This window comes from Dromaius novaehollandiae, chromosome 10 (genome assembly GCF_036370855.1).
Source record: "Dromaius novaehollandiae isolate bDroNov1 chromosome 10, bDroNov1.hap1, whole genome shotgun sequence".
NCBI classification, from domain to species: domain Eukaryota; kingdom Metazoa; phylum Chordata; class Aves; order Casuariiformes; family Dromaiidae; genus Dromaius; species Dromaius novaehollandiae.
This window is the reverse complement of record NC_088107.1, coordinates 11,513,528-11,538,702: the sequence shown is the minus strand read 5'-3', so window position 1 is coordinate 11,538,702 and position 25,175 is coordinate 11,513,528. Positions and strand designations below refer to the sequence as shown.

At 45.6% G+C, this 25,175-nt stretch overlaps 1 protein-coding gene across 1 annotated transcript in view; it reads right to left on the bottom strand.

The window, feature by feature from the left end:
- Nucleotides 1-22,323, bottom strand: part of HDGFL3 (HDGF like 3) — a 39,977-nt gene extending 17,654 nt beyond the window's left edge. Inside the window, exon 1 of the mRNA XM_064517303.1 lies at nt 21,787-22,323. Coding sequence (XP_064373373.1) covers nt 21,787-21,870 — 84 coding nt within the window. The 5' untranslated portion in view covers nt 21,871-22,323. The remainder of the gene's footprint in view (nt 1-21,786) is intronic.
- Nucleotides 22,324-25,175: the final 2,852 nt, after the last annotated feature.

The window sequence follows — 25,175 nt, the reverse complement described above, 5'->3', positions numbered from 1 at the left end:
GAGTCCCTGGGACGCCGGATCATATGCCTGCATGCACTCACTGCGCAGCACGGGTGCTGCGTGGGAAATTTGTAATGGTCAGAGGTGTCATACACTTTGTAGGTGTAGCAATTATAGAACTGAATTTATATACTAAAGCTAATGAACTGATAAATAAAAGGAGAATATATTATTTAAATGCACATAAAAAGAGAATATACACTCGCTGAAGATGGAAACTAGCATTCAGTTTTAGTTCAGCTGTGTGTAAGACACAGAAACAACATGACAGGCTGTTCTGGGGGCATTCTTCATCACCAAGAATATATAGAGGAAAGACTGCCAAAGATGCTATTCCAGGACTCATTATTTTCTGACATTCACTATTTTTTTAAGTAAGTGCTCATAATCTGGTTATTTTCTCAATAATTCATTATTTTAATACAGATATTAGACTGCAACACTGAGAAAAAGACTGTGAAGAGGAAAAACCCTGCAACCCACTTCATAAACTCATTGCAAGTCACGGAGATAGTATGTTGCACTCTGCAACACATTTTATGCTTGCTTAAAGCTGCAGGTATCTAAGCTTTGGACCAACAAAGACTATGCCAGCAATTTAGCAAGTACCTGTGTAATACACCTCAACTGTCTGGATGATACAGTCTTCTTCCTCTTTAGTATGATGTGGAAGGTGTCGAGTAAGAGACTAGGCCCCAGCAAAACGCAGACTCCACCAAGTGAGATGAGCGATGCCCGCTAGGACTCGAGCGGGACTGCACTACAGAACAGTGCCGTCCGGTCCCTGCCGCAGCCCTTTAAGAACTTCTCAGGAAATAAAGCTAACAGCTGTAAATGATCAGTAATGCAGAGGAATGAAGACGCGCTTAGTGGGGAAGGCTGAGCAGAAGGGAAATGGGGATCTTACATCGCACAGTGTCCTACGCTCCAAGCAGCGAGGATCTCCTCCTCAGCCCCGTCCCAAGGGCAGCTAAGCCTCACGGCGTATTCCCAGCACCTGATGCTGTTAGCTAAGGAGCAGCACCCCACAGGACACAGGACAGCACACGCATCTGTCATGCAGCTCACCTGCTCCTCATTTTGTGGCATATTTCTTTATTCATTTGAGTGTCCCCACTGACCATGTATCATCACAACAAACCATAAAAGAGCTTTTCATAGCTCTTGAAAGCTGGCATAAACATACAAACACATGCAGTATAAATCTGCACAAAACAGCTCAAGGATAGGCCATTAATGCTCCCCCTCTTAAATTTCACTGTGCAGCTGAGGTCAAGACTCTTCCTGCCTTCACTGATTTTGCTGTGAGCTCCCCAGCTCTCAGGCTTATGCATCCAGTGCTGTACAAAGTCAAATATGAATTGACAGTGATACCCTCTTTCTATTTAACTCAATGGCAAAAAAAACAGGGAGTTTAGTGCAGGATCAGACCCTCTCTGCTGTTTGGAAAGTTCTCTTCCCTTTTTACCTGTTTCACCAGAATCCCTGCATGAGAGAGCACAAGAAGAGAGCTTTGCACAGCCCATCCATTCACAGCAAAACCCCCTCAGCCCACTGAATGCTAAATAAGCCCTAAATGCTTATTTAGCTGCAGACCAACCCCAGCACTCCTTGATGACTACTGCTGTTCTGCAGCGAGAGAAAGCAAGCAGTACAGCAACCATGCTGCAGCCCCTGCTGCTGCCCTCCACCACAGCTTATTCCCATCTTACAAGACGTTTTGGTTAAATATGCTGAAGCTTTGGATCTGATTTTTTTCCCCATTTCAGCAAGATCAAAGTGAGACAGAATGACAGAGAGACAGAGAGACAGAGAGAAAGAAAAAAATAAAAAGAGCGAGAAAAGCATCAGTGCTTCGAACCAGGAACAAAAGAGATAAGTGCGCCCATACTAGGACACAGTGTTGTAGTCACAGAAACCTCACTAATGACTAAAGCATCTGTCTATCAGAGCGCCAGCCTGCTACTGCATTTTGCTCCTGGAAGGAAACAGACAGACTCTAAAATGCCCGTTATAACCTGCAATCAAACAGGAGACTCATCCTCTCCTGAACCAGCGCAGACAGGGGGCTGGAGCTTGCTGCCACCGCAGTCGGTGAGAGCAGCGCATGGCGTGCAAATCCGATCTGCGCATCGGCAACAGCATGGGCAGCCGCTTCAATTATGGCTAAAATTAAAGCAGGTGGTTTCAGATTTCGAGTTTTATCCCCTTTCCTCCCATTGCTGTCATCTGCTTAATGAAAAACAATCGCTTTCTTTTTGCACAACCTCAGCAGAGCTGCGCTTCCCAGCATTTGTTTGCCAACCAAGCAGCCGAACTTTAAAGACGTAACTGTGCCTTTTTTTTTCTTTTTTTGGTAAACAAATGCTGGGCTTCTAGGGTCAGGAGCACTGAACAGAAAACGCAGCCTGGCCCTCACAAACCAGAGCAGGGCTGTATCAAGTGGTGTTGCTAGGGACTACCGATGGGTGAGCAAAAAATCCTTCTCCTTACATTGTGGTTTACAGGCTGGGATGTATACGCAGCCGGAATATTTTGCTCTCAGTGGAACTGAGTAACTGCTGACTTCTGAGGTAGTATTTTTAACCGGTTCCCACAGCCCGGGTTTGGCAGTGCTCACACACCGCAACACCTCGCTCCCACCGCGGCTCCACGGAGGCTCGGGAGCCGGGAGGGCGGCACTGCCTGCGGGCTGCGCGGGGGCTGCAGGACCACGGCCCCGGGAGCAGAGCCGCGGTGCCCGCAGCAGAGAAACTGCAAGTTTTGTCCACGTAAAGCAGTTTTCCGTGGAGGCTTAAATGACTGCAGCAGCCCAGGAAGGGGAGTTCAGCCCGCCATAGCGCAACGGCACCCCGGGCCCATGGCTTTCCACCGGGAGGGACGGCAGGTGCCACCGCGTGTGGCCACCATGAGATCTCTGTGCTACGGATACACTGCTGTTCAGCAACAGGAACCCTAGGTTTTCGGGCGGCTTTCTGACCAGAACAGCTCCCAGAACCTGTTCCATTATGTTCCAACAGAATTTTACACCGCAAAAAAATGCATTATGCCAAAATGCCTATCAGGGCCACATATACAGGCAAGAAAGCTTTACTTCACTATGCAGAAATACATATGCGGGCACAGAAACCGCAAGAACAAGTCCTTTTATTTTGCAAAAAGTGGGAATTAAAACTGCAGAGCAGTAACCACTGATTGTTCTGACATACTGTAAATGCCTTTGATTGGCAAAAGCACACAGAAGCATTGCAAAGATCGGTATCTCCCACTGAAATCCCTGGAGTCACTGCACAGCAGCCAAGCAAAGGCCTATAGTATTTTTGCTGGAAAGTGGTTAAAGTTGCTCATTATTGCCCAACACAGGCAAGCAGCTTGATCTTTTGCAGTTAGCTGATAAACAAAATTCTAGATGGATAAAAGCAATACTCTCCAAAAGTCATTATTAAAATAAGATATTTTTGCTTTTCCATAAACTAGCATTTTTATTCACATGAATTTAAATACGTTTTTAATAGCTAATGCTACTGGGCATCAGCAGTATGGCAGTATCTTTTCTCGATCATTATTTAAAACATTGTTCTGTAGAATGTAAAATATTTTTTTTTCCCAGAGGATCCTAAAAGGTAAAAAAAAAAAAAAATCCACAACCCCCCAACACAAAAACAGTGACTCAAATTCTGTGATACTTAAATTGAACATTCCCACTAAAGCTGACTGGAGACTGCAGAATTTGTCTCTCATTTATCAGGACTATAAGATATTTGAACAAGAACACTGCTCTTTCCCTAATGCACCTTAGAACTACTCGTGTGAAATGCTGGCATATGCACTTTTTCACCCATTACAACAGATAACCCTGTGAAGGGTGAGACTAGAAGCAGAAACCAACTTAATAAGGTAGAATTGCACAGCTACAAAAGTAAAAATTAAAAAAAGTCTCTGGGCATGAGAGAGTGCTACCAGCAAAAACAAAAAGCAAAACAAGATTAAAACCAGCAGAGTATACTTTCGAGCGCTGCTGAAAATGGCTGAAGGGTACCCTGCAGACAGCCAGAAATGACAATATAAAGACATCAATCCTCCTTTTTCTTCTGTGCATGCCCAGGACCTCAATGAGACAGAAGAAGACAATGAAGGGTTAGTCTGAGTCCTAACAATGCTGGCAGGCAATGCCTCACTAGGAAAGATCAGCAGTCTTGCAGCTGAGTTCAGCCCCTTTACATCCCTAATTAGCAGCATATTTGTAAGACAGAAACTTGAAATACACTTTCTGCAGAGCTGCTTTATTCTTCAACATGAAAATGGGGCCAAAGCCTAGTTCTGCGTGACTAGTATCTATATGCATGGCTTTGCAGACAACAGATCGATTCACACACTTAAAGCCCTCTGCGAGCGTTAGTGGCTGGTGGACAGAAGAATGTCAGAGGCGATTCAGGAGATGCAGAGTCCAGTGCCAGCTCTGCCCCTGGCCTCTGGGATGACCTTGGCCACATCGCTGCATCTCCTTCGGTTTCGCTTTTACGAACGGGGACAATGGTACTGCTCTCCCCATAAAGCACTTGATGAAAAGCTAGGTATTATTAATAACATACTTTCAGCTTTGTGTGAGGAGGATTTCAGGTTACCAAACTGTAATTCTCCAGATGGCCACATACCAAAGTGAGACTGCTGCAGAACTGCTCCATTTTCTCGAATGAAGTGTTTCCCTGCCACAGTCAGACCCTTCCCTGTAATAATTCAGGGAAACATCAGAGGATTTTTTCAAATCAGACAAAAGAAGAAAAGTGAAAGAGGTACCAAGTTTCCACATGTTTTGTGATAACGGGCTCTCTGCTAGAAGACTGACAGACGGTTAGCCTCTACATTGAGAGAAAGCTTGCCGTGTAAGCTCAACCGCAACATTAGACAGCAGAGAATCCACATAAAGGCGAGCCAGAGAAAAATAAACTGAAGTTTCACAGCTCACAAAACTACTTTTTATATGTGGATACATGGGGAGAGGTTGTTTATTTTCAACAAATGTTGCCAGCTCTGAGGCATTTTGTGTTTACTTCGTTTTTCCTTTAAGTATAAGCATAGTGAAGCTTGATTGCTTTTTGTCTCAATAATTCCTTAGGTATCAAAATACTGTTCACAAGGCAGATCCACCTGAGCAAACCATCGTGAGCCCACTAACACCAAATTAGGACAGTTTCTGATGTCAAAATTTGATTACCCTAGTTTATCATCTTACTACGAATATTTTTCTTTTGAAATATATGAAATAAATACACAAATAAAAATGTGTTTGGAAGACATACAGCAAATAAAATCAAATTAAACAGTCAAGACATTAAGAAACAAGAAATATTAGGGTTTGCACAAACACCATGCTTCTCTCCTGCCACTCTCTTCTGGTAAGTGAAACGGACATCACAAGTCATACTATATTCTTCCCCAAAGTATGCAGAGAGAAATCCTGCCACTTTCCATATCGCATGCGCTAGGAAGAGTGGATGAATGGTATAAGAACTCATGAGACCGAGGAATATTTTTGGGCCTTCCAATATTTACACTGGGATTTTATTGTTTCATTGATTTTGTTTGTTTCTAGGGAAAAATGTTATATTTATGAAATAGGATGTTTTGGCCTGTCAACTTATCAAAACCACTTTGTTCAGGCACAGCCTGCCGAGAGTGTTGATGTTTGACCAAATGCACTCAAGCAACTTTAATACTCAAGACTCATCTATTTCACGTATCAAAAAACCCACAATTCAAGTTCTTATTAAAAGAAGTGTTGCTAGTCCATATACCCATATTGGCACACTTGAAGCCAAAAGGAAGCAAATTTCTGGAAGACTGCTATCTCCCCGAGTTGACTGGCTTGTTTTACTGTTTCTTTTCCAACGTAATTTACTTCCCAAAAAGAAGTCAATTAAAAATTGGAATGGCACAAAATCTCCAGGCTGAAGAGCACCAAGAGTCCCAGTGCGGTGTTTGGTCCAGCTTCCCACACAGTACACGAACCCTGGTGACAGCATGGCTTGCGGCTTAGTTCATCCGGAGCAAGGCAACGTGACCAACAGCGGCTGCAGGCCCCAGAATACGATCCTACAGTTCACGCAAGGGTGGACATGAACGTGCTGGAGACAACGAAGGGAGCAATCTGCTGCTTCTGCCGCAGCCCTGAGGCTCCTGCTAGTGCGGATCCACATTCGACACTCTGGAGGTTTAGCTATCTCTTGGGCCTCTGGGTACAGAAACCCTTTCTGCTCGTGTCCTCCGTGGCCTGTTCGGTGAGCATCAGGTCTGCAGCTAAGGAGTGTATCGGGGACTGAAACACTCCTTTTCCCTGAACCAGTGCATGCAGTTAGAAAACTGCTTACTGTTAACTGGAAAAGAACACAAAAACTTTGTCCCTTGAAAGCACAGAACATTTTTAGTGTCCTGCAACCCTCTGAGGCTGGGTTCGGCAGCATGGATGAGAACGAGTGAACGGTGAGACATCTAAGCACACACTGGGTTTTACTGTGCGGTTTTCTATGGACCCACAGGCCCATGTAGGCTCATGGTCTTAAATACCTGAGTGTAGGCGTTCACACCAGAACATCTATTTGCAGGATTTAAGCAACTGCTTCAAAACATATCCTTTTCTTCTACAGTCTCATAAACCAATTTACCTGCTCCCTACCCAAGTCCAGGGTGAATCTCCTTCTGCGCACACAGCCCATCTGCACCAGCTGAGCTGCGTAGGCAGTGCAGAAGCCACCCAAGCAAGCATCTTTCTGCAGCCAGCGAGTATGATGGAGGTCCCTGAACAGACATTACATTCCTAGTGCTGAGGGCTGAGGAAGGGCCAGGCACAGTCAGAGCACCAAATCAGGGCACTTACAGTGCTTGTGTGAACATGGTGGACTGTGACTCTCCAGGGAGAAGCCTAAGTCCAGATTTTGGGGCTATGGGATGGGTATCGCCTCCCAGGTATCATCCGAAGACAGGCCAATTACTTTGTTGTGATGCAAGTAACATGCAGAACGATAACACGAACACAGTCCGAGGGGAGGGAGCAGTAACAAACTCTAATTACAAAACCAGTGAAACAGTAGAGTGATTTGCAGTAATTTTTCATTCAAACTCAGGTTTTCCTGTTTGGCCTGCTGATAAACTGCAAACTCGTACCTGCAGAGGAGCTCGGTGTCTGCAGAAAGCCTAGGGTTGCTATAAACCAAGCAACTGTTGGTAAAGAACCGTTTCCATTATTTCCCCAGCCTTAACCATCATCTATGGTACAAAGCATCCGATTAAACCGGCAGACTATTTGGTGAACGTGGAACTTCTGCCCATGAGGACTGGGGCCCAAAAACTGCTGGACAACAGGAGGTTCACGAAGCCACGATGGCTTGTGCACAGCAGTCGGGCCCAGCTTTCTTATTTGCACTCGTTTTGCTTTCTACCTCTGCGCTGATTTTCAGAAGCTGTCATTATGTTGTCAGATACTCTCTTAGCAAAGGCCCTTGGTGGAGGTTAAACTCTCAGGAATTTTAATCTGTCTGCCGAAAGAGAGTCAGGAGCGAGATTTTCCAAGCCACTTCATCCTCCTTCCCGCCCGCCTCTTTTTCTGCTTCCAAAACCACAGAATGACAGTTTTCATTTAGTCTTCATTTACTTTTGACCAAAAATGTCATTTGCTTAATTCTACTCAGACGCTCCCTAAAAAGTGCACAACATTATTTATCAAAATGAACATTTTCCTCAAAAAGAAAAAAAAGTCTCAAGAAGCAGCTTACAGGAAGGATACTATATAAAAATATTCAAAGCACTACAGCATGTACACACATACCTAGGAACCTAAACCCTAATTACTAAATCATGTTGAAAAAAATTACTCAAGTGTAATAATAAAAATGTGACAGACAGAAAGATGTATTTTTTTAGAACTGTAAGTGCCATTAAAGTCAGACACAAGTTGAATACATCAATATGGTAGTGAGCAGACTTGCTGGGGTGGCATTTCCCTCATTCTAAAAAACATGTAATTAAAAATTCCAGATCACAAACACTAGTTTTCAGCATGTGAGTTCTCTCTTTGGGTTTGATGTTAATTTAAATGGATTAACTATGGGCTTTAAGTTGCTTATATGTTTATATATTTGTAGGATTAAGACTTACTTTTTAACTTCCCATCTTGAATTTGTGTTATGAGGTATATGCAAGCATTTTGTGTTATTTTAAACAGCCTATCAGAAATACAGTGCTTCTATGAACGGACACCCATGAGTTACCTAAAAACCATGTGACTCAGCCACAGCCGTGTTACAGCAGTGAAAGTTTACTCCAGAGTCTGCTCTCTTTGAAAAGTCTCTGATTTTTAACTTTCTGTCTTCCTCCAAACACCACCAAGACTCCTGACCATTCCTCTCTCTCATCTCTATACCTGCCTTTGAGGGGCAGCCTGAGGATTTATTTTCAAGGAACAATGATTTTAAAAGGATATGGGCTGTCAAGGGGCAAATTACATGTGCAGAACTGTAATTGCCGCTTTCCCACATACATGAATACTAATTTTTTAAAACACTCTTTTCCTCTAAATCAAGACTGGCATTCATACCAAGCAAGGGAGCTTAGCACTCTCCATTTTGCAACCATGGCAGCTCATGTTTTAAAACCTGTTTTAAATCAGGTTACCATTTTGTTTTGTAAAGCAGCTGTAAGGAAACAGTGTATTATTCTGACTCATGTTGTGCAAATGACTAGCAAAAGGCAATTACACAGAGAAGAGAACTTGTTTAATGAGACACATATCTAGAACTAGGAAGGACGTTAGGGAACAATAAACGTACAAATTTATCCTGGGATCCAGACACAGTGTTTACGTACAGCTCACACAAATCCATGGAATACAACCAGAAGCCTTTCAGCCAGTGTTCAAAATTTTCATTCTAGGTGTCATCTGCCTTTACTTTTTAATGCACTGGTGATGACACACGACACGCGTCCAAGCTGTGCCTCACAACTGAAGAGTTTTAGCTCACACTGCTCACGCCTTTAATGCTGAAGATCCCCAATTCAGTCTCGCATACAGCATTCATAATGGCAGTCATTTTCATCAAATCTATCAGACAACAAACTTTTGGCTACAGAGACTATCCTGATATCCTGTATTACACTAGGTCAACTCTAATGCCGGCATTTGACAAACAACTACATTAACACCATCTTTATCTAGCAGCAAATGTTTCAGAAAAAAAAAAAAAGCTTCTCATCAAAAAATTGCCAACCCAGTACCATTCTGCAAGATAATATGTAAGTAAAACAGCTTTTGTCTCTCCTTGCTCCCCCATCTGCTAAAGAAGCTGGCATTTCATCTTAACATATTGTCACTAAAATCTTTATTATTCTGGGCTTCTAAAAACTTAACAGCTAAGGGCCTGATACTGCAAGCACAGCTGGGCATACAGTTTGGCAGTATAAACAAAGTCACTGTCTTTGTACGATCAGATCCCACCCAGTAAAATAACGTGGCAATCATATACACAGGTGAAGCCATTTATTTGTGAGGCAGAAGACGGCATAAAATGCAAAATGTAAGGACAAAGCATTCATAGCATTTTAATGCTGAAGAGCCCTGTCTGACAAATGCATCTTCTCTAATCTGTTTTCATCTCTTAACATAAAAATTCTTGTCATTCTACCAGAAGCACCAATTCAAAAAACCTGCTCAGACAACTGACCTGCTCCTTTAACAACAGTAAAAAGATCCAAGGCAGAGTCACTCAAACAAATGCAGAGGAAAAAAAAATTTTAACATAAAGAAGAAACTTGTTACTGGTGATATATCATTGCAGACATTAAAATTCAAACCATAAGGTTTAATAACTTTATGCTACGTTCTTCTAAAAGCTGTGAGCACGTGGATAGAAACACTGACATTGACAAAGGGAAATTGTTTGCACAAGTGAAAGAGGAAGATCTTGAAAAATATCTCCTGATAAAAAGCAGCAAAAGGGAGTACCTGAAAATGTGAACATATGTGAGTCACCTGATCCAGACGCCATGCAAAAAGCATTATCTGCTGAGTTTGCTGCTCCACTGATGTTTTTCAAAAGCCCTGGTATTTGGAAAGGCGCTGCAGAAAGGAATGTCATCTTTTTTTTCCCCTTTTTTAAGATGAATGTTTGCTTTCTCCCTTAGGCTCTAATGCTATTTTATGTTTCTACGGGCAGGGCATCACATCGGTAAGCAGTTTTATTGAAATCAAGAAATCCTGATGCAGTCAGACTGGTTTGCTTCTTTTGAGACATGGTCTTTAGAGAGTAAACTAATGGGACAGGCATCATCTTCCTTCCGCTACTCTGTAACAACTAGAACAGCAAGCCTCCAACCTGCGCTGGATCTGCATGGGGCTTCTCATGAAGCACATCAGCGGCCCTAGCGCGTGCCTGCTGGAGGATAAGGAAACAGAGTGAGAGTAGGATGGTGCTAAGAAGACGGGAACTTCAGTTCTGCAAACAGTTCCCCAGGTGATTAATCCTGAATGAATGCTACCTAATTGGATTGCAGATAACAGTGTCTCAAGAAATCCATACAGAAATACAAATTTACACTGGCTCAAATGGTAACAGGGACATTTGGGCTGAAAACCAACTAGCAACTAATTAGTTTAAGCAAATGATAATGACAAAAGATGCCATGACAGTAGGGTGCGGGGTCTGGAAGGAGAAACCTTGCTTGGGTGTTTCCTTGCTAGGATCCACCTCACTTAACACCTTTCACGTTCTGGAAGAGGCACCACAGGACAGTAAACTGGGAACCTTTGCAAACACCAAGACAAATATATTTTCCTATGCTCTATGTATGTGTGTAGAAATATGCAGTCACTCCACTAAAACCAGTCATAATAAAGCTACTACAAGAAATGATTCTCAGAATCCTAGGTCAGTGTGAAATACGAGCTGAAAGCAAACTGAAATTTAGCTTGCAAAAGAAAAAAGCTAACACATCTGGGGAAAAAGCATTGGCAACATGAGAGAGAGAGAAAGCTGGATGCAGCAATACTACAAGAAGCCAATAGTGGACCACAAACTACACTGGAAGAGCCAATATGCTGCAGAGGTCAAGGCAATTTAGTCCCCATATGCAAACACGCATCTTGCCAGAGCTGGAAGACAAGAGTCACGTGCTGTAACCACACCCAGGAAAACTATTTCGGCACTGTGAACAACACTGCCAAAAGGCTGGTAACACACACACACACACACGCATACACAAAAGCAATCAACGGGCTGGAAGGACTGATCTACATAGAGTGATTAACAATAAATGATACACCAAGGAAGAAAGCCCATGCATGGAAAGCCTCATTTCTGCTACGAGGTGCAGCCTTGCCTCTGCCTTCCAGCTCTGGAGATCCCCTTAGCTGTTGTGCTTGGGTGGTCTCTGCATGAGCAGCAGGAAAAGAGAAAGGCAGAACTTCTCAAGCGGGGAGGAAGGAGACAACCCTGCCGAGAGGCGCAGTGCTCTGCTCCCCGGAATCATCTTACGATGCTTCGTCAGGATGGCAAACTGATGGCACACACTAGTTTAAACCCAACTTGAAAATGGCCTGCCTTCCCTTCTCACCCCACGGCTGCCACAGTGGGAAGATATCGATACACTCAAGAAAAGGTGAGCCGTTAAGTGCCCTACACACAGAGTTTCCCCAGAGGATACCTGACGGAGGAGCTGGAGGAACTGCTTCCTAGTTACCGAACAACAGGTTAGCGGTTACGGTAATTGCCTGGAACCGAAACTCAGATTCTTGGCTTTTTCAGACACAGGAGATTTAAGCTTTCAGCTGAGGGAGATAGCCTGTCCTCTGAGAATTAATTGGGGTTCTCAGCATCCCTTTTATGGAGGCTTGAACACTGTACAAGGTAAGATTCATGGAGCCAAAGAAAAACAGGCAAGAAAGAGCTGCTTCTATCCAATGACTTTCTACTGCAGAACCCATAAACATATCAGGGGAAGGACTGTAACTCCAGAATTATTCTTTGCAACTACAGCATTAGCTCCTCCATTTGCACTTTCCTGCTTTCACACCTGGACTGCATCTCCAGACCAATGCTAGGTATCTCAGTGCAGTCATTCCCTATGTTATTATTCCCTAAGTTTCAACATGTATTTATATTTAGTACATTTAGTAATCCAGTCTGATATGGGATTGATTCCCAGAAGTGGTTTGCCTTATTGTGCAACTGTGTCTTCAGCTTTCCCAGAGTTAAGGTTTCTCTTACCCATTGCCTCAGTGTGGTTTTATATTTTTCTGCTATAAAAGTAGTTTCACAGGTAGGTGTTTCCAAGTCCAAGGAGTACAAAGTTACTGACTTTTAAGGCTGACACACTTTCCTAGTTGACATCAGTGACACCACAGTGGTCCCCGTAAGGTCCCTGCAGTGTGGTATCTTTTCCCTCCTCCCTGGCCCCACTTACTACTCTTTCACTCTGCTGTACGTAGGTTGCTTTGTTAACTGGAGGTCTTGAAGAACTCTTCGGTGTATGATACTCCTTGCCCTGTTTTTTCTCTGTTGTTACATGATGCCTTCAGTTCAAGCAGCCAAAATGGAGCTGGCAAATAGCCTCTCTCTAGGTTTTTACACACTGCTGCAAGGCAAAATAAACAGTTGTTTCCAGTTTGTATTTGCAGGGCTACAAATGTATGTTAATTATCCTCCCAGTTTGCTAATGGAAAACTGAAAGAGATTTAAATGCTTTTTTCTAAGGCAGAGACCACAGTCTTCTGGACACCTGTGCCTTCTAACTTCAGGCTTTGTACTATCCAGAGCACAGCACAACGTCATCTCCTCCCTTTATGTTGACTCTGAAGGCATTTTCAGATTTCACTAGGGCTTTACAAAAGGCCAGGAGACATGGATTAAATCTTGCTGAAATCCAAGAACATTACGTGTCTTCTTGAAGCAGCAGTGGTGCCAAAGATAATATTTGGGCTGACCTGAGACCACTTGAAAGATAGGGGACTTCAGAACAGGGAAGCAGGAACTACATCATAACATGGGAAGTTCAGTGTTTTTTCAAGTTGCTGGAGTACTTACTCAAATTGCTTACCTTCTTTTTGTTTTCCAGAGCAAAAAAGTATATAAAATAAAATAAAACAAAATAAAACAAATCCAGGTCTCATATATCCTTTAAGTAAAAATGAGTATTATCAAGACTGTCTTGTCAAACAATCTGAGTAGAACAAAGGAAAACTGGAAATGAATTTACAGTATATTTGCAGTTTTCTCTATCAGGCTTAGAACTGGCTGTTACACAAAAGAACAAAACAACCTCAGAAGTCCAAAGCCAGTAATGCAGGCTTTTCTGAGAGGAGGAAGCAAGGAGAGCCTGGATCCATTTCCTTCTTTAAGTTTTAGAAGCTTTACCTCATGATACTCACTTGTCTGCCAAATATTTCTTGGAATCTTTTAAATAACTGTTTATTCTAGTTGTTCCTATTGTGCATTAGCCAAACTACTGGGGCCTTTTCCGTTGATGCTGCCTCTATCGGAGTTCAGAGTCAAGCGATGCGCTACCACGGCAACATGTTACACCTATGTTTTAAGCTTTTATCTTTTGTATTGGTATGTGTATACATATGCACAGAACAGGTATGTGTCTGTGCATACACACACACACATACATAGCCACAGCATCCGGAGCTCAGAGATACAGATGACACAGAGAACAAATTTTAAAAGTACTCAGGTACCTAAAGATACAGGTAGGCACTGATGTTCATCTAATTCCCAACACCTTTAAAAAGCTGGCTCCACAACCTCTTCCTCCTTCTTCCACGCAGGCTACTTTCCAGTGGCTGCTGCTATATTTATCATTTGAATTACAGTATTACTGAGAGGCCTCAGGCAGACTGGTCCTCCCTGCTGCCTCTCAAGCATACAGTGGGAAGGTGTCCACTGCTCAGACACCACCATTTCAAACAGTTAAAATGTCCAAGCTCTCTACATTGTCATCACTTTTTCAGCATTATCTGGAAATCCTTTCGTCTATCCTCAAATGACAACCATATATCCTTACTGTCAGCAATCACTTGCCTACAAGACTTTTATTACTCTAAATGCAGGAAGACTATTGTTAATACAATATTATGATGGGGAAATCAGGAAATGCAGAGTTAAGACTGAAAACTCAGCCTTCATTTTGCCATCTATGCTTACAACAACTCCTTTCCAGTTGGGGTTCCTAATAGCTTCTTTAATGCAAACAATAAAAGAAGATATCTGTCATTTAACCTACATAATACAAACTTAACATTTCTTAAATCCTTCTGCAGTGAGAACATACAGATTGACTTGACAGGCTACAGATTTCACTGAAAAGGGTAGCTTTCTTTCAGACAAAGCATATATCCAACAATTTCCGTGAGACTAGTTGATGAAAATTATTCAGTAGTGTCAAAATTACATGGAAAAAAGCCTAAGAAAAAGCCTGTACTGTATGGGTATAAAAAACTTTTAGTGCTTGTTGCCTCAAAACTTTTGAGTTTACTGTCTTCATTCTGGGTTAGCTTCCTTTGGACTTACAAAACATGGTACTGCAGGAGAAAACATATTAATCTATAGTCATCTACATGAAAAAGATCAGACTTGCTCAATTGGGGGTGGTTATTAAAAAGAAAAGATGTGTTAAAGAACTGAATTTTACAGCAGTGTTCCCAAATCTCGTGGCCTACGCTAACATCAAACAGAGAACATCTAGGCCCCAAAATGATTCATTTGCCAAACAAGAGCAACTGGAAAGGTTTTACCATAAATTATGTTTCAACCTCATGTATAAAAATTATTCCATACATTTTAAGCGCCAATCCTCCGATGAAATCTGTTTTTAAGTCATAACAAAAGCAGAATGCAAGACTATGAAGAAAGAACATAAATTACTGAGGTTATCCACCTTCCAAATATTAGGAGAATTCCCACCTCACTCCCTGTTATTTTAGTTTTAAGAAATGAAGGAACCAGTACTCAATGAGCTGATGAAGTCACTGAAAGGCACTCACACCTACTCTAAATATGACCAGGTATCTGCAAAGGAAAATTTAAACACATGTTATCAAAGCAACATGTGTCAACCTGGTGCAAAAAGGTGAGAAAGCAAGAAACAGTTCCATAAAGGACTTACTCCCTTAAATGTGATCTTTTCGGATGCACGACAACAGAAGCCATAGGAGTGCTGCCTGAAGTAGCCAACTTCAGAATTAGTTCCTGAGTAAAGATAGACCTTTGCAGCTAATCAGAAAATCACATTTGATCTCAGAAAGGAACAAACAGAGACCTCCTGCCATGAAAAATTGCTTGCAGAACTCCGAAGAGTGATATATATGAGTGAGGTACATAATTAAGGAGAGGGAGCGCAGGAAGAGGCTCAGAATTGGTGAAGAAGAAGTCACAAGAGACTCTTATTTAGAGACAGGGCAAAAGTGATGGCATAATACAGAGCAACCAAAAGAGGAAAAAGGAGAAGAGCACATGGGAAAGGACTGGACAAGTCCCAAATGGCCAAGGAGAAAAGCTCAAAAGATTGCAGACTGAGTTTTGGCAGAAAAACATAGAGAAAGATCTGTTGTCTATTTCTGATGGACCCTTTGAAGTTTTCTGGATCTAATCTGATTTTTGTCTGTCATTCTTTGCCAAAAAAGATAAACCCTGCCAGGGAAAACCTACCTTCCCTTATCCTTATCCTAATAAGAAAACAAATGGTCTGTTTTAAGTATCAAACACTTAAAATGCAGAATATTTTTTCTATGATCTGTTTTAGAGTTTGATATTTCCAAGCTGTTATACTTGCAATTATAACTGACCAAAGTTGTTGTTAGTTGAATACCTTGTATTTTACCTGAGTCCGAACTCAAACCTTGGTGCTACACTGAGAGCTTCACCACCATCAACCCACTAGCTCCATCCATCCTTCACAAAACTGGGAGACAGAGGTTCGTTTTCTAAAATGCCTGTGTATATGTATAAAAACATTTTTTTCACCTTTTTTTTTTTTTTTACTGATGTTGACAGTCTTCTGGAGTTGTGTCAGTGTAGTAATAATTATTTTTAATATTCTCTAATACTATATTATACTATAATACTACAGTACTAGTAGCCTATTGTTCTAGGCTCCAGTCTAAGAAAATATATAAGCATAAGCTTACCTTTAAGTCCTTCTATGAGATTACTAGAGTTCTTACTTTAAGGTGCCTTACTTTCATGCCTTGCTGTACAGGCACATAGTCCATAATAATAAAAAAAATGCACAGAGCTAAAAATTATTACACAATCCTTGCATTTTATGAAAGTAGTCCATGATGCCAAGCCCACCACAGACACTAGTTCCCATTAAAATGACAGCACTTATTTATATTACTATAAGCAATATACTGAAAATTTCATACCCATTTGCCACCCTAATACATGAAAGTGCCCAAATGCCATTTTGTCATCACTATTGGCAGATACTTTTTAATAGTGGTATTTATATATAGCGGTTGTCAGATGACTAACAAATCTGGAGTTCAAGTAAGTGTTAATTCAAAGCAGCAATAAAGGAACGGCATAAGAGAAGCACAAGAAAAGGAGTCCAGAAAACTGGAAGTTCAGATTCTCAAGACAGTAAATACACCTGCATAACAGTTAGTGTGACACTGTCACTTTAAAGGCTTTGATCTCCCCCTAACGTGAAATGTTCTAAATAAGTCTAAACATTTGTGTGTTTTATGTTAAAATACATTACTTTACCTGTTTGGATCGCTTTTGAACTGTCTCAAATCAGTTTAACCATCCCTACACAAACTACCTGCGTTTACTCAGATCCAGTTCTTTTCTCCCTCGCTGTATCAGCCCACATTTCTGTTCGATAATGGCATCAGCCCTTCACCTGGGCATGCTCTTATTTTATTGAGGTCATTCCAGATTTTTTTCTCCTTTCTCTCTTCAGTTGCATTAACAGCTTCCTTCCTATTTTTAAATCAGCAGCTAATTTCAGCAACTAAGTGCTTATTGTTTCTTCAGGGTCACTCATAAAACAAACACCATTATTGATCTTTCTGATCTACCACTAGTTTTTCCCTTTTATCTCATCTGAGTGACTATTCAAGGGGCAATTTCTCAATAAACCAGGACATCTATCCTAGATAAACTAGGATATCTGAAGAAAGAGATTTCTACCTAGGTGCTAATACAACTCCTATCATGGTAGTAGCCAAGCAACTCATAAACGTTAGTGATTTTGTCTACACAACACCTTTCTAAAGATAAAACAGTGCCGTTAACCATCTTGTACACATGGGGAACTAAGACAGAGGGATTTAGTGATTCAGAGGCAAAGGGCGCTCATGAAATGTAGAATGAATTGAATCCTTATTTCCTAACTGCCAACCCAATATCTTAACCACAAGAGCACCTTTGCTCTACGTTTGCATATGCATCCTGGATATACAATTGCTTATTTATTGGATTACACCATCTGACAATCTGGTCATGTGTTTGATGAGCATCTTAGGACAACTGGCATCACAGGCTAACATAAAAAACCCTGCTATGTCAAACTGCTGCCAGTGCTTTATCCACTCACTATTAAACTTATTAAACTTACTAAACCCAGTAGCTATTCACTGTCCTCCAGTCAAGCTAAGGGAAATTTGGGCTTTGACGAAGAAAACGTGACACCAAAACACAAAGCAGACCTTCAAGGCAAGATTACCTAAGTGACATCTTTCATGAGATAAGTAAGATTTACTGGCCGTTACTGTTTCGGCTAGGTGTGGTGAATTTGGTCCTTGTCAAATTAATTCTACAACAACTCACAAAGAAACCTTAAATGCCATCTATAATGCACCATCAATGTTTAAGCAGAATTTTCCAACGGTCCCTCTGCATGTTATCACTATCCGGCCACTTTCTTCAAAGAAGTCTCTATCTCATTCCTCACTGCGCAGGAAGTCAAGCTTGCTAGTCTTGTTCCTGCTGATCATTAGATCCTAAGTCCAAAGAGAGGGGGTGGAAAGCTAATGGTCTGCGATTAGAGATTGCTAACTACGCTGGATACATCTGCAGTGTAGTGCCTCATGGAGCTGGCTTGGCCCAGAAGCATTACACCTAATGAGAGGCAAGAGGAATTGAGCTAGGCGCAGTTCTGCCCTGATGCAGCGGTGCTGGGATCTGAGTTAGGTTTTCTGTATGACTCTACCCATGCCCAAAAAATAACAGTTGATTCAGAGCCAGGTCAGGTATGCCTGTGCAACACTTCATTACAGGGATAGACGCAGCCCTGCTTTAACACTTCTCAGCTTTACTAAATACAATTTAAGAAGTTTGCATAGAAAATTCCTGCCAAAGGTCTCAGAGATGCAAAGCACTGTTTTGTAGGGACAATAACAACACTGCTTTTTAAAAGTATTATTACTTCTATTATCAAGCTAGTATGTTAGAACAAAATGTGTAGGTTTTTACATGAGGACACAAAGATCAAAAACACTAATTGCATAATGAATAAAAAACTAGGTAACAAACACTCAAGGACTTGGAAACAAGTGAATCCGTTGGATAGAAGGCATTTAATTAATCAGAATACCTGACTTGCAGCCTCAGCTAAAAATTAACTCCTTTCCTTGCCGCATTTGTACACAATAACATTTCCCAGGAAACAAAATAAAGACTAGAGTCCTCACTGGGCTTTTCCCTCACTTAAAAAGAAGGGGCATTGCCAGTGCACATCAGATAAGATCTCACAACCAAAATGAGGTAAAGTCCTAGTAAGGACCATATGAACTGTATTTTTAATGAGTTACATGTGAAGTTTAGGGGCAGACATCACCCTGACGTAACACGAAGTTACATGTAACTGCATCACATGGCACAGGAGCCCATTCTGTGCCTCTTGACACTCACGTGTCCTAAAAACCAGTACTAATGCCCCCCTAGCCTGCCTGCTGGATTGCTATCTGATGGTAAACTCTGGGCTCCACCACAGTTCCTACCTCGGCCTGCTAAGTCATGTTAAAACCAGAGACCGCTTTGTCTTTACTCAAACTTTACATCCTGTTAGTTCACACAAAGGAAGTTAGTTATGCACACCTATTTTTTTCCTAGTGAAGATGTACTCTATTGGACATTATTATCATTCAGATACCTATTTAGACACCTCATCAAAGGCTACGACCATCTGCATAGCATATATGATTTTTTTAAAAGGAGAGAAAAGGTCATTAAAACAAAAGGCCCTGTTCTGTTTCTGGGTAAACATTTCATGGTTTTAAAAAGGCTTGAAAAGCAAAAGGATTAACATGCTTCAACGTGGTAATGGTCTCAACTGTTCACATTAAAATTTTCACAGCAAATTAAACCATAATGGAGGTAAGAAAGAAGTCGATTTTCAGTGGATCCTGCTGTTCTGCTGACATAAATTGCCACTTTTTAGGTAGTACATCCGCCAACAGGTATAATGGTAAAATAACAAAAACACAACCCAGTTTTGATTAAGTTAGGCCTTTTGCATACTGATTTTAGTCTGCTCTGCCAAAATAATTGAATGCACCACCTCATTTACAGGCTTCTAGATATTTAGCACCCTCTCACTATTCTTTCTTTATCAACCTTTGCTTAAATCTGTGGTGTTGGCCTTCACTCCTTGTCTAGTGCCTGCTGTTCACTGCCACTTCTGCTTTCTCAGTTATACTCACCATGTGTTTCAATTCACTTTTCACCACTTACACTCAACCTTTTCCAGTGCTCACTTCTCAAGGATAAGGCTAAATGTCAGTCTATCTTGATCCTGCCCTTCTCTGTTCTCCTGCATGTTGTACACAACATTATTATTTTCATGCTCTTACAGGCTAGAAACACCATTAACTTTCCTTGACTAGAAAACAAAGGCATAAAGCACCACCAAATTGTCCCAGTAAGTTTGGAAAGGACAACAAATAAATAGACTCTCACTGGCTGATGCCTGCTAATGAGTTCACACAACATGTGTTACACAATGCGTTTACACAACAGTGACTGAAAAGGAGGGAAGGGACAGGCCTTGTAAGTGTGCCATGCGTGGTACCAGACCCCCCTGGAGAAAGCTCTGCTCTGCATTATGGTGGCTGCACCAAATATGGATGTTTAAATACAATGGGTGCTTATCTGACTGCCAAATGGCCACGGCGCTTTTCCACCTCGGCTATACTGCAGCAGCGTAAAATAAAAAATAACAAAGGACTATGAAAGAAATAAAGTCAACACAGTAAAACACAAAGCCAGCGGCTGAGCGGGAGGCCCAGCACCCAAAAGCCTGCATACAGCAGGGTAGGCAAGGAGATATATGGAAGGCAACACCCTGAGTTAACACACCACACACCTCAGGCCCAGGTCCTGTTTCACCTCAGCCCAGCCTCTCCGCACCAAGCCACGCTCCCGCTCCCACCAGCGCCCGAAATACGGTGCTTTCCTGCGCATCTGCCGCCCAGCAACGACTGCAGCCTGATTCCAGGCCTTGCCCTCCTTCCTTCCACTTCTGCTCACCAGGCCTTGTCCCCTTCCACACGTGTCCCCAGGCCCTGTACCCATCCCCACGTGTGTCCCCACATCTTGTCCCCTTCTCCACATGTCCCCAAGCCTTGTCCCCATCCCCACGAGTGTCTCCAGGTCTTGTCCCCTTCTCCATGTGTCCCCAAGCCTTGTCCCCATCCACACATATGTCCCCAGGCCTTGTCCCTTTCTCCACATGTCCCCAAGCCCCAACCCCTTCCACACATGGATCCCCTAGCCTTTTCCCCTTCCACACACGGATCCCCAAGCCTTTTCCCCTTCCACACACGGATCCCCAAGCCTTTTCCCCTTCCACACACATGTCCCCAGGCCCTGCCCCCTTCTCCACGTGTCCCCAGGCCCTGCCCCCTTCCACACACGTGTTCCCAAGCCTTGTCCCCTTCCACATGTGCCCCAAGCTCTGACCCATTTCCCATACGTGCCACTAAGCCTTCGCCCCTTCTCCACACACGTCCCCCAGGCCTTGTCCTCCTTCCCCACGTGTCCCCAGGCCCTGACCCATTTGCCATGCATGTCCCCTAGGCCTTGACCTGGGCCTTGCTCCAAGCCTTGTCCTCTTCCCCACACGTTCCCCAGGCCTTGTCCCCCTCCCCACACATGTCCCCCAGGCCTTGTCCCCTTCCCATGGCCCCCAGGCCTTGTCCCCTTCCCCACACATGCCCCCAGGCCTTGTCCCCCCGCAAGCGCCCCCGGGCCTCGCCCCGGGCCTTGTCCCCTGGCCCGGGCCGGCCCCAGGCCTCGCCGCGCCCAGGCCCTCCCGGACGCCGGGGCGGGCCGGGCCCGGGCGGCGGCGGCGGCGTCCTGCCCCAGGGCCTGCGCCGGGCCCCGAGCGGCCCGCGGCGGGCGCCGGCAGCGGGGGGGGCCGGGGCGCCTCCGCCGCCCCCCGGGAGCGCCGGGGGCCGGGGCGAGGGAGGGCGCATGATAAACAGCATCACCGCCGCGCGGGGCCTCCGCTGCCGCCTCCCCGCCATAACAGCCCAGGTAGAGCCGCGCTCGCCCCCCTCCCGCTCCCCCTTCCTCCTCCTCCTCCTCCTCCTCCTCCTCCTCCTCCTCCTCCCCCCGGGGGGCCGGGGAGAAATCCGCACATCAAAGAAAAGATGCACAATAACCGCGGGGTGGGCGCGCGCCCGCGCCCCGGCCTGCGGCGGCGGCTCGCCACGGCCCGGCCCGGCCCCGGCGCGGCGGCTGGGCGCGGGCAGGCGCGGCGGGCCGGCGCCCCCGCGGCGGTACTCACCCGGGCCGGCCAGTGCGGGTACCCCTTCATTTTGGCGAACACCAGGTCTCCAGCCTTGTACTCGCGGGGCCGCGGACGAGCCATCGGGAGCCGCCGCGGGAGCCGCCGTGTCCCCCCGCCCGCCCCACACGCGCGGCCGCGGGGCAGCCGGGTCCGCCCCTGCGGGGTGCGACGCGCCCGGGCGCGGGGCGCAGCCGGGAGCGGGGCCGGGCCGCGGGCGATCCCGCGCTCTGCGGCGGCGGCGGCGGGCGCGGAGCCGGGGTGTGTGTGAGTGTGTGCGAGTGTGAGAGTGTTCGCGGGGGAGGGGGAGGCCCTGGACACAACCCCAGCAGCCCCCGCTACCAGGGAGCCGGCTGCCGGGCGGGGGCGGCCGGGGAGCCCTCACCCGCGGGCGGGCGGGCGCGGCGCTGCCCGCGGCCCCCCCGTGCGAGCTGCCTGCGCCGCCCGCTCCATCCCCGCCGCGCCGCCGCGGCCCCGCGAAGATGGAGCCGTCTCCTCCGAATTACTCCTCGGGCAGCGACCGAAAACAGCATCTTCTCCCCCCTCCCCGCGCGCGCCTCCCCCCCCCCCCCCCCGCGCGCTCCCTTCCTGTTATTTTCTAGGTACACAGATCGCTTTCTGTGAAAACAGCAGAGCACGGCGCGGCCGCCGGCCCTGCCTTCCCCGCCGAAGCGCGACATGGTGCTTCAGCGCGCCCGACATGGAGGCGCGGGGAGAGGGGCCGCAGCCGGCCGGGCCCCGCGGACCCCCCCCCGCTCCCCGCCGGCCCTGGGGCCCGCCGGGCGCCCCGCCACAGAGGCCCAGGGCGGCGCGGGCGGGCTCGCGGGGCCCGCGGGCCTCTCGCCCGCAGGGCCCGGTCCGCCGAGGCCTGCGCCCCGCCGAAGCGGCGCCCCAGGCTCTCCCCGCCGCCGCCCCGGCCTCTCCCCGCGGCCTCCAGCGCCGCAGAAGTCACACCCGCGTCTGCCCTCCCGCTCCTGAGGGGCCCGGGCCTGGGATCCCCCGAAATCCCCAGCGAGGGCTCGCCCTCAGGGGACGCCTGGGCCCGGGTCCCGCCAAACGCCGGCAGCTTTTAACAGGCGCCTCTGTGGAGGGGAGCGTCCAGCGGTCACACAGCCGAGACCCGTGTGTTGCTGTTTCCACCTGGCAAATGTAGCTGAACTGCTACGTTCAGAGATGGGCAGTTAGTGGTGTTCATTCTGCTGTAGCGATGTCTGGAGAAGCAGACGAGGGGAGCGCCGGCAATCAGGTCGTGAGCGGGGATGTTTAGGGAACGTTTTTCCCTAGGTTTGGTTAAGACGGCAGCGGCGGTTTCCCCAGCCCGGGGACTCGCTCCTGCGGACCCGAGCCAGCCCCTTGGGCCCGCGCTGGCCAGGGCCTGCCGGAAAGCACCAGCCGCCGGCGGTCGCACCAGTGGAGGAGGAACGGGGGGCTGGAGGCGGTGGGTCACGTCTGGGGAGGAACGGGTGGCCCCAGGGAGGGTGACCGCTGTAAGGGCAGGGCATAGCGGAGAGAGCGAAACGCCTCTTCGAGCACCTGCATTTGGTCTGGAGCAGGGCCAGGACTGTGGCTGTTGGTGGTGCCAACAGACGTGGTGGTGGCACCCAAACACGGCTGTTGGGAGCACCTGCAGAGACCATCGTTGGGACACCAGCTCATAAAATAGCGTATGGATTTCTGCCTTCTCTGCGAGGGGAAGCATTGCTGTACGGTCATCAGCTCAGCTATTGACAGCAGAGTAATTATGGAAAAAAAAACACCTATCCACAAGCTGAATAAAAATGTAGCTGATTAGCCCACACTGTGCACAATGGGGCTATGTGTTCCCGAGCTACCTACAGCAGTGCTGGTGCTGCCAGTCGCCCAGCCACCTCCGCTACACACATGTGGCAACCACCTCACTTTCACTTTCACATCAGATAGGATTTTGCATCCTTTCAAATTTATACCTCATTTCAGTTTAAATCCCTATCAGAAAAATTTCATACAAAATCTCTGAGTGTAGGGGTTGCGATTTCTGATTTGAATCTGTCCAGGATAATTTTATTTGTTGTCTATTACCTTCCATACCTCCATTACCTCTCCAAACCAGTCTTATCTCCACAATACTTAGCAGAGAGGTGGAGCTTTTCTCTTGTTTACAGTGTTTGCTTTCCATTTACAGATATTAATACAGCTTTCTAGTGCATACTTAGTGACCTTAAATCAGAAAGGAGGCGGATGTATTCCCATTTCTCCCCAAAGGAAACTCTACAGTTTATATACACATACATGCAACCATGTATTGCTAATGTCGCAACAGCAAAATTCAAACTGACTAAATCCTAAACTAAAACATCTCCTCGAAACGTCCACATTTTTACCAGTGTCCCAGCACTGGTGTCTGTGGAGGCTGCAGCGAATGAGTAAAGGTTTCTAGTCTTTAGTGAAGATAGTCACTATTAGAGCTCTAGAGGAGAGTCATCCCATGGACACAGTGCAAGGATGCAGCTCTCTTTTTCTCTTGTGTGTAGGCTGCAAGGGGTAAGTTAAGAATCTGCTCAGCTTTGCCCAGATCTTGAGTTGAAAACACAGTTTAAGAGTTTGAGAGTTTAAGGCAACTCTTGAACACACTTTGTGAACAATTCCTCTGACAAGCTGTAGTTAAACTCTTGGGAAAGGATGGGAAGCAGCAAATTTTCCTGCTGATAAATGAAAAAGGAAATAAAATACTCCACATATATTAAGAGCACAGAAAACCACCTTAGCACAAATGGCACAAACAGTTTCTTGGTGTGCATAATGCTGTCAGCCACCCATGCCAGCATACAAAACCTGAGACCTTCTGCTTAGAGGCAGTTCTGCTGTCACATATATTCTATTTCCTTCTCTTCTGCTATTACTAAGAGGATATAACTACCTCTTATACATAGAGAAAATGGGAAAGAGGAGTGAAGAGTATTTCTCCCAGACAGTTCAGGAGCAGTTTCAGATCATAAGTGTGGTGGTGGTGCAGGGCTTGCTAATACATCAGCTATATATAACAGGCCAGGTCCTAAGGCTACAGAAGTCACAGCTGGGTCCGCTTTAGCCGTAGACAAAGCAACCACCTGCGCCGAGGCAGCAAACCCATGGCCGTGAGCGAGGGAGATGCGCGGCAGCGATGGAGCATGGCTTTCCCAGCTACCATCCACCTACGCTTCCCAAAGCAACACCACCAACTTCCCGTTGGAGAAACTTCTCGTTTCTCCTCCCATCAGTCAGAGGTGCTGTATTTTCTAGGCAGGGCGGTACAGATGAGTACTAGCAGGGGAGGGGAGTCAAGGCAGAAGCCCAACAGGACCAGGCGGAGAGGTGGCAGGGCCTGGAGCGTGGTCAGTAACGAAGCCGTGAGTCACAGTGGACAGATGGTG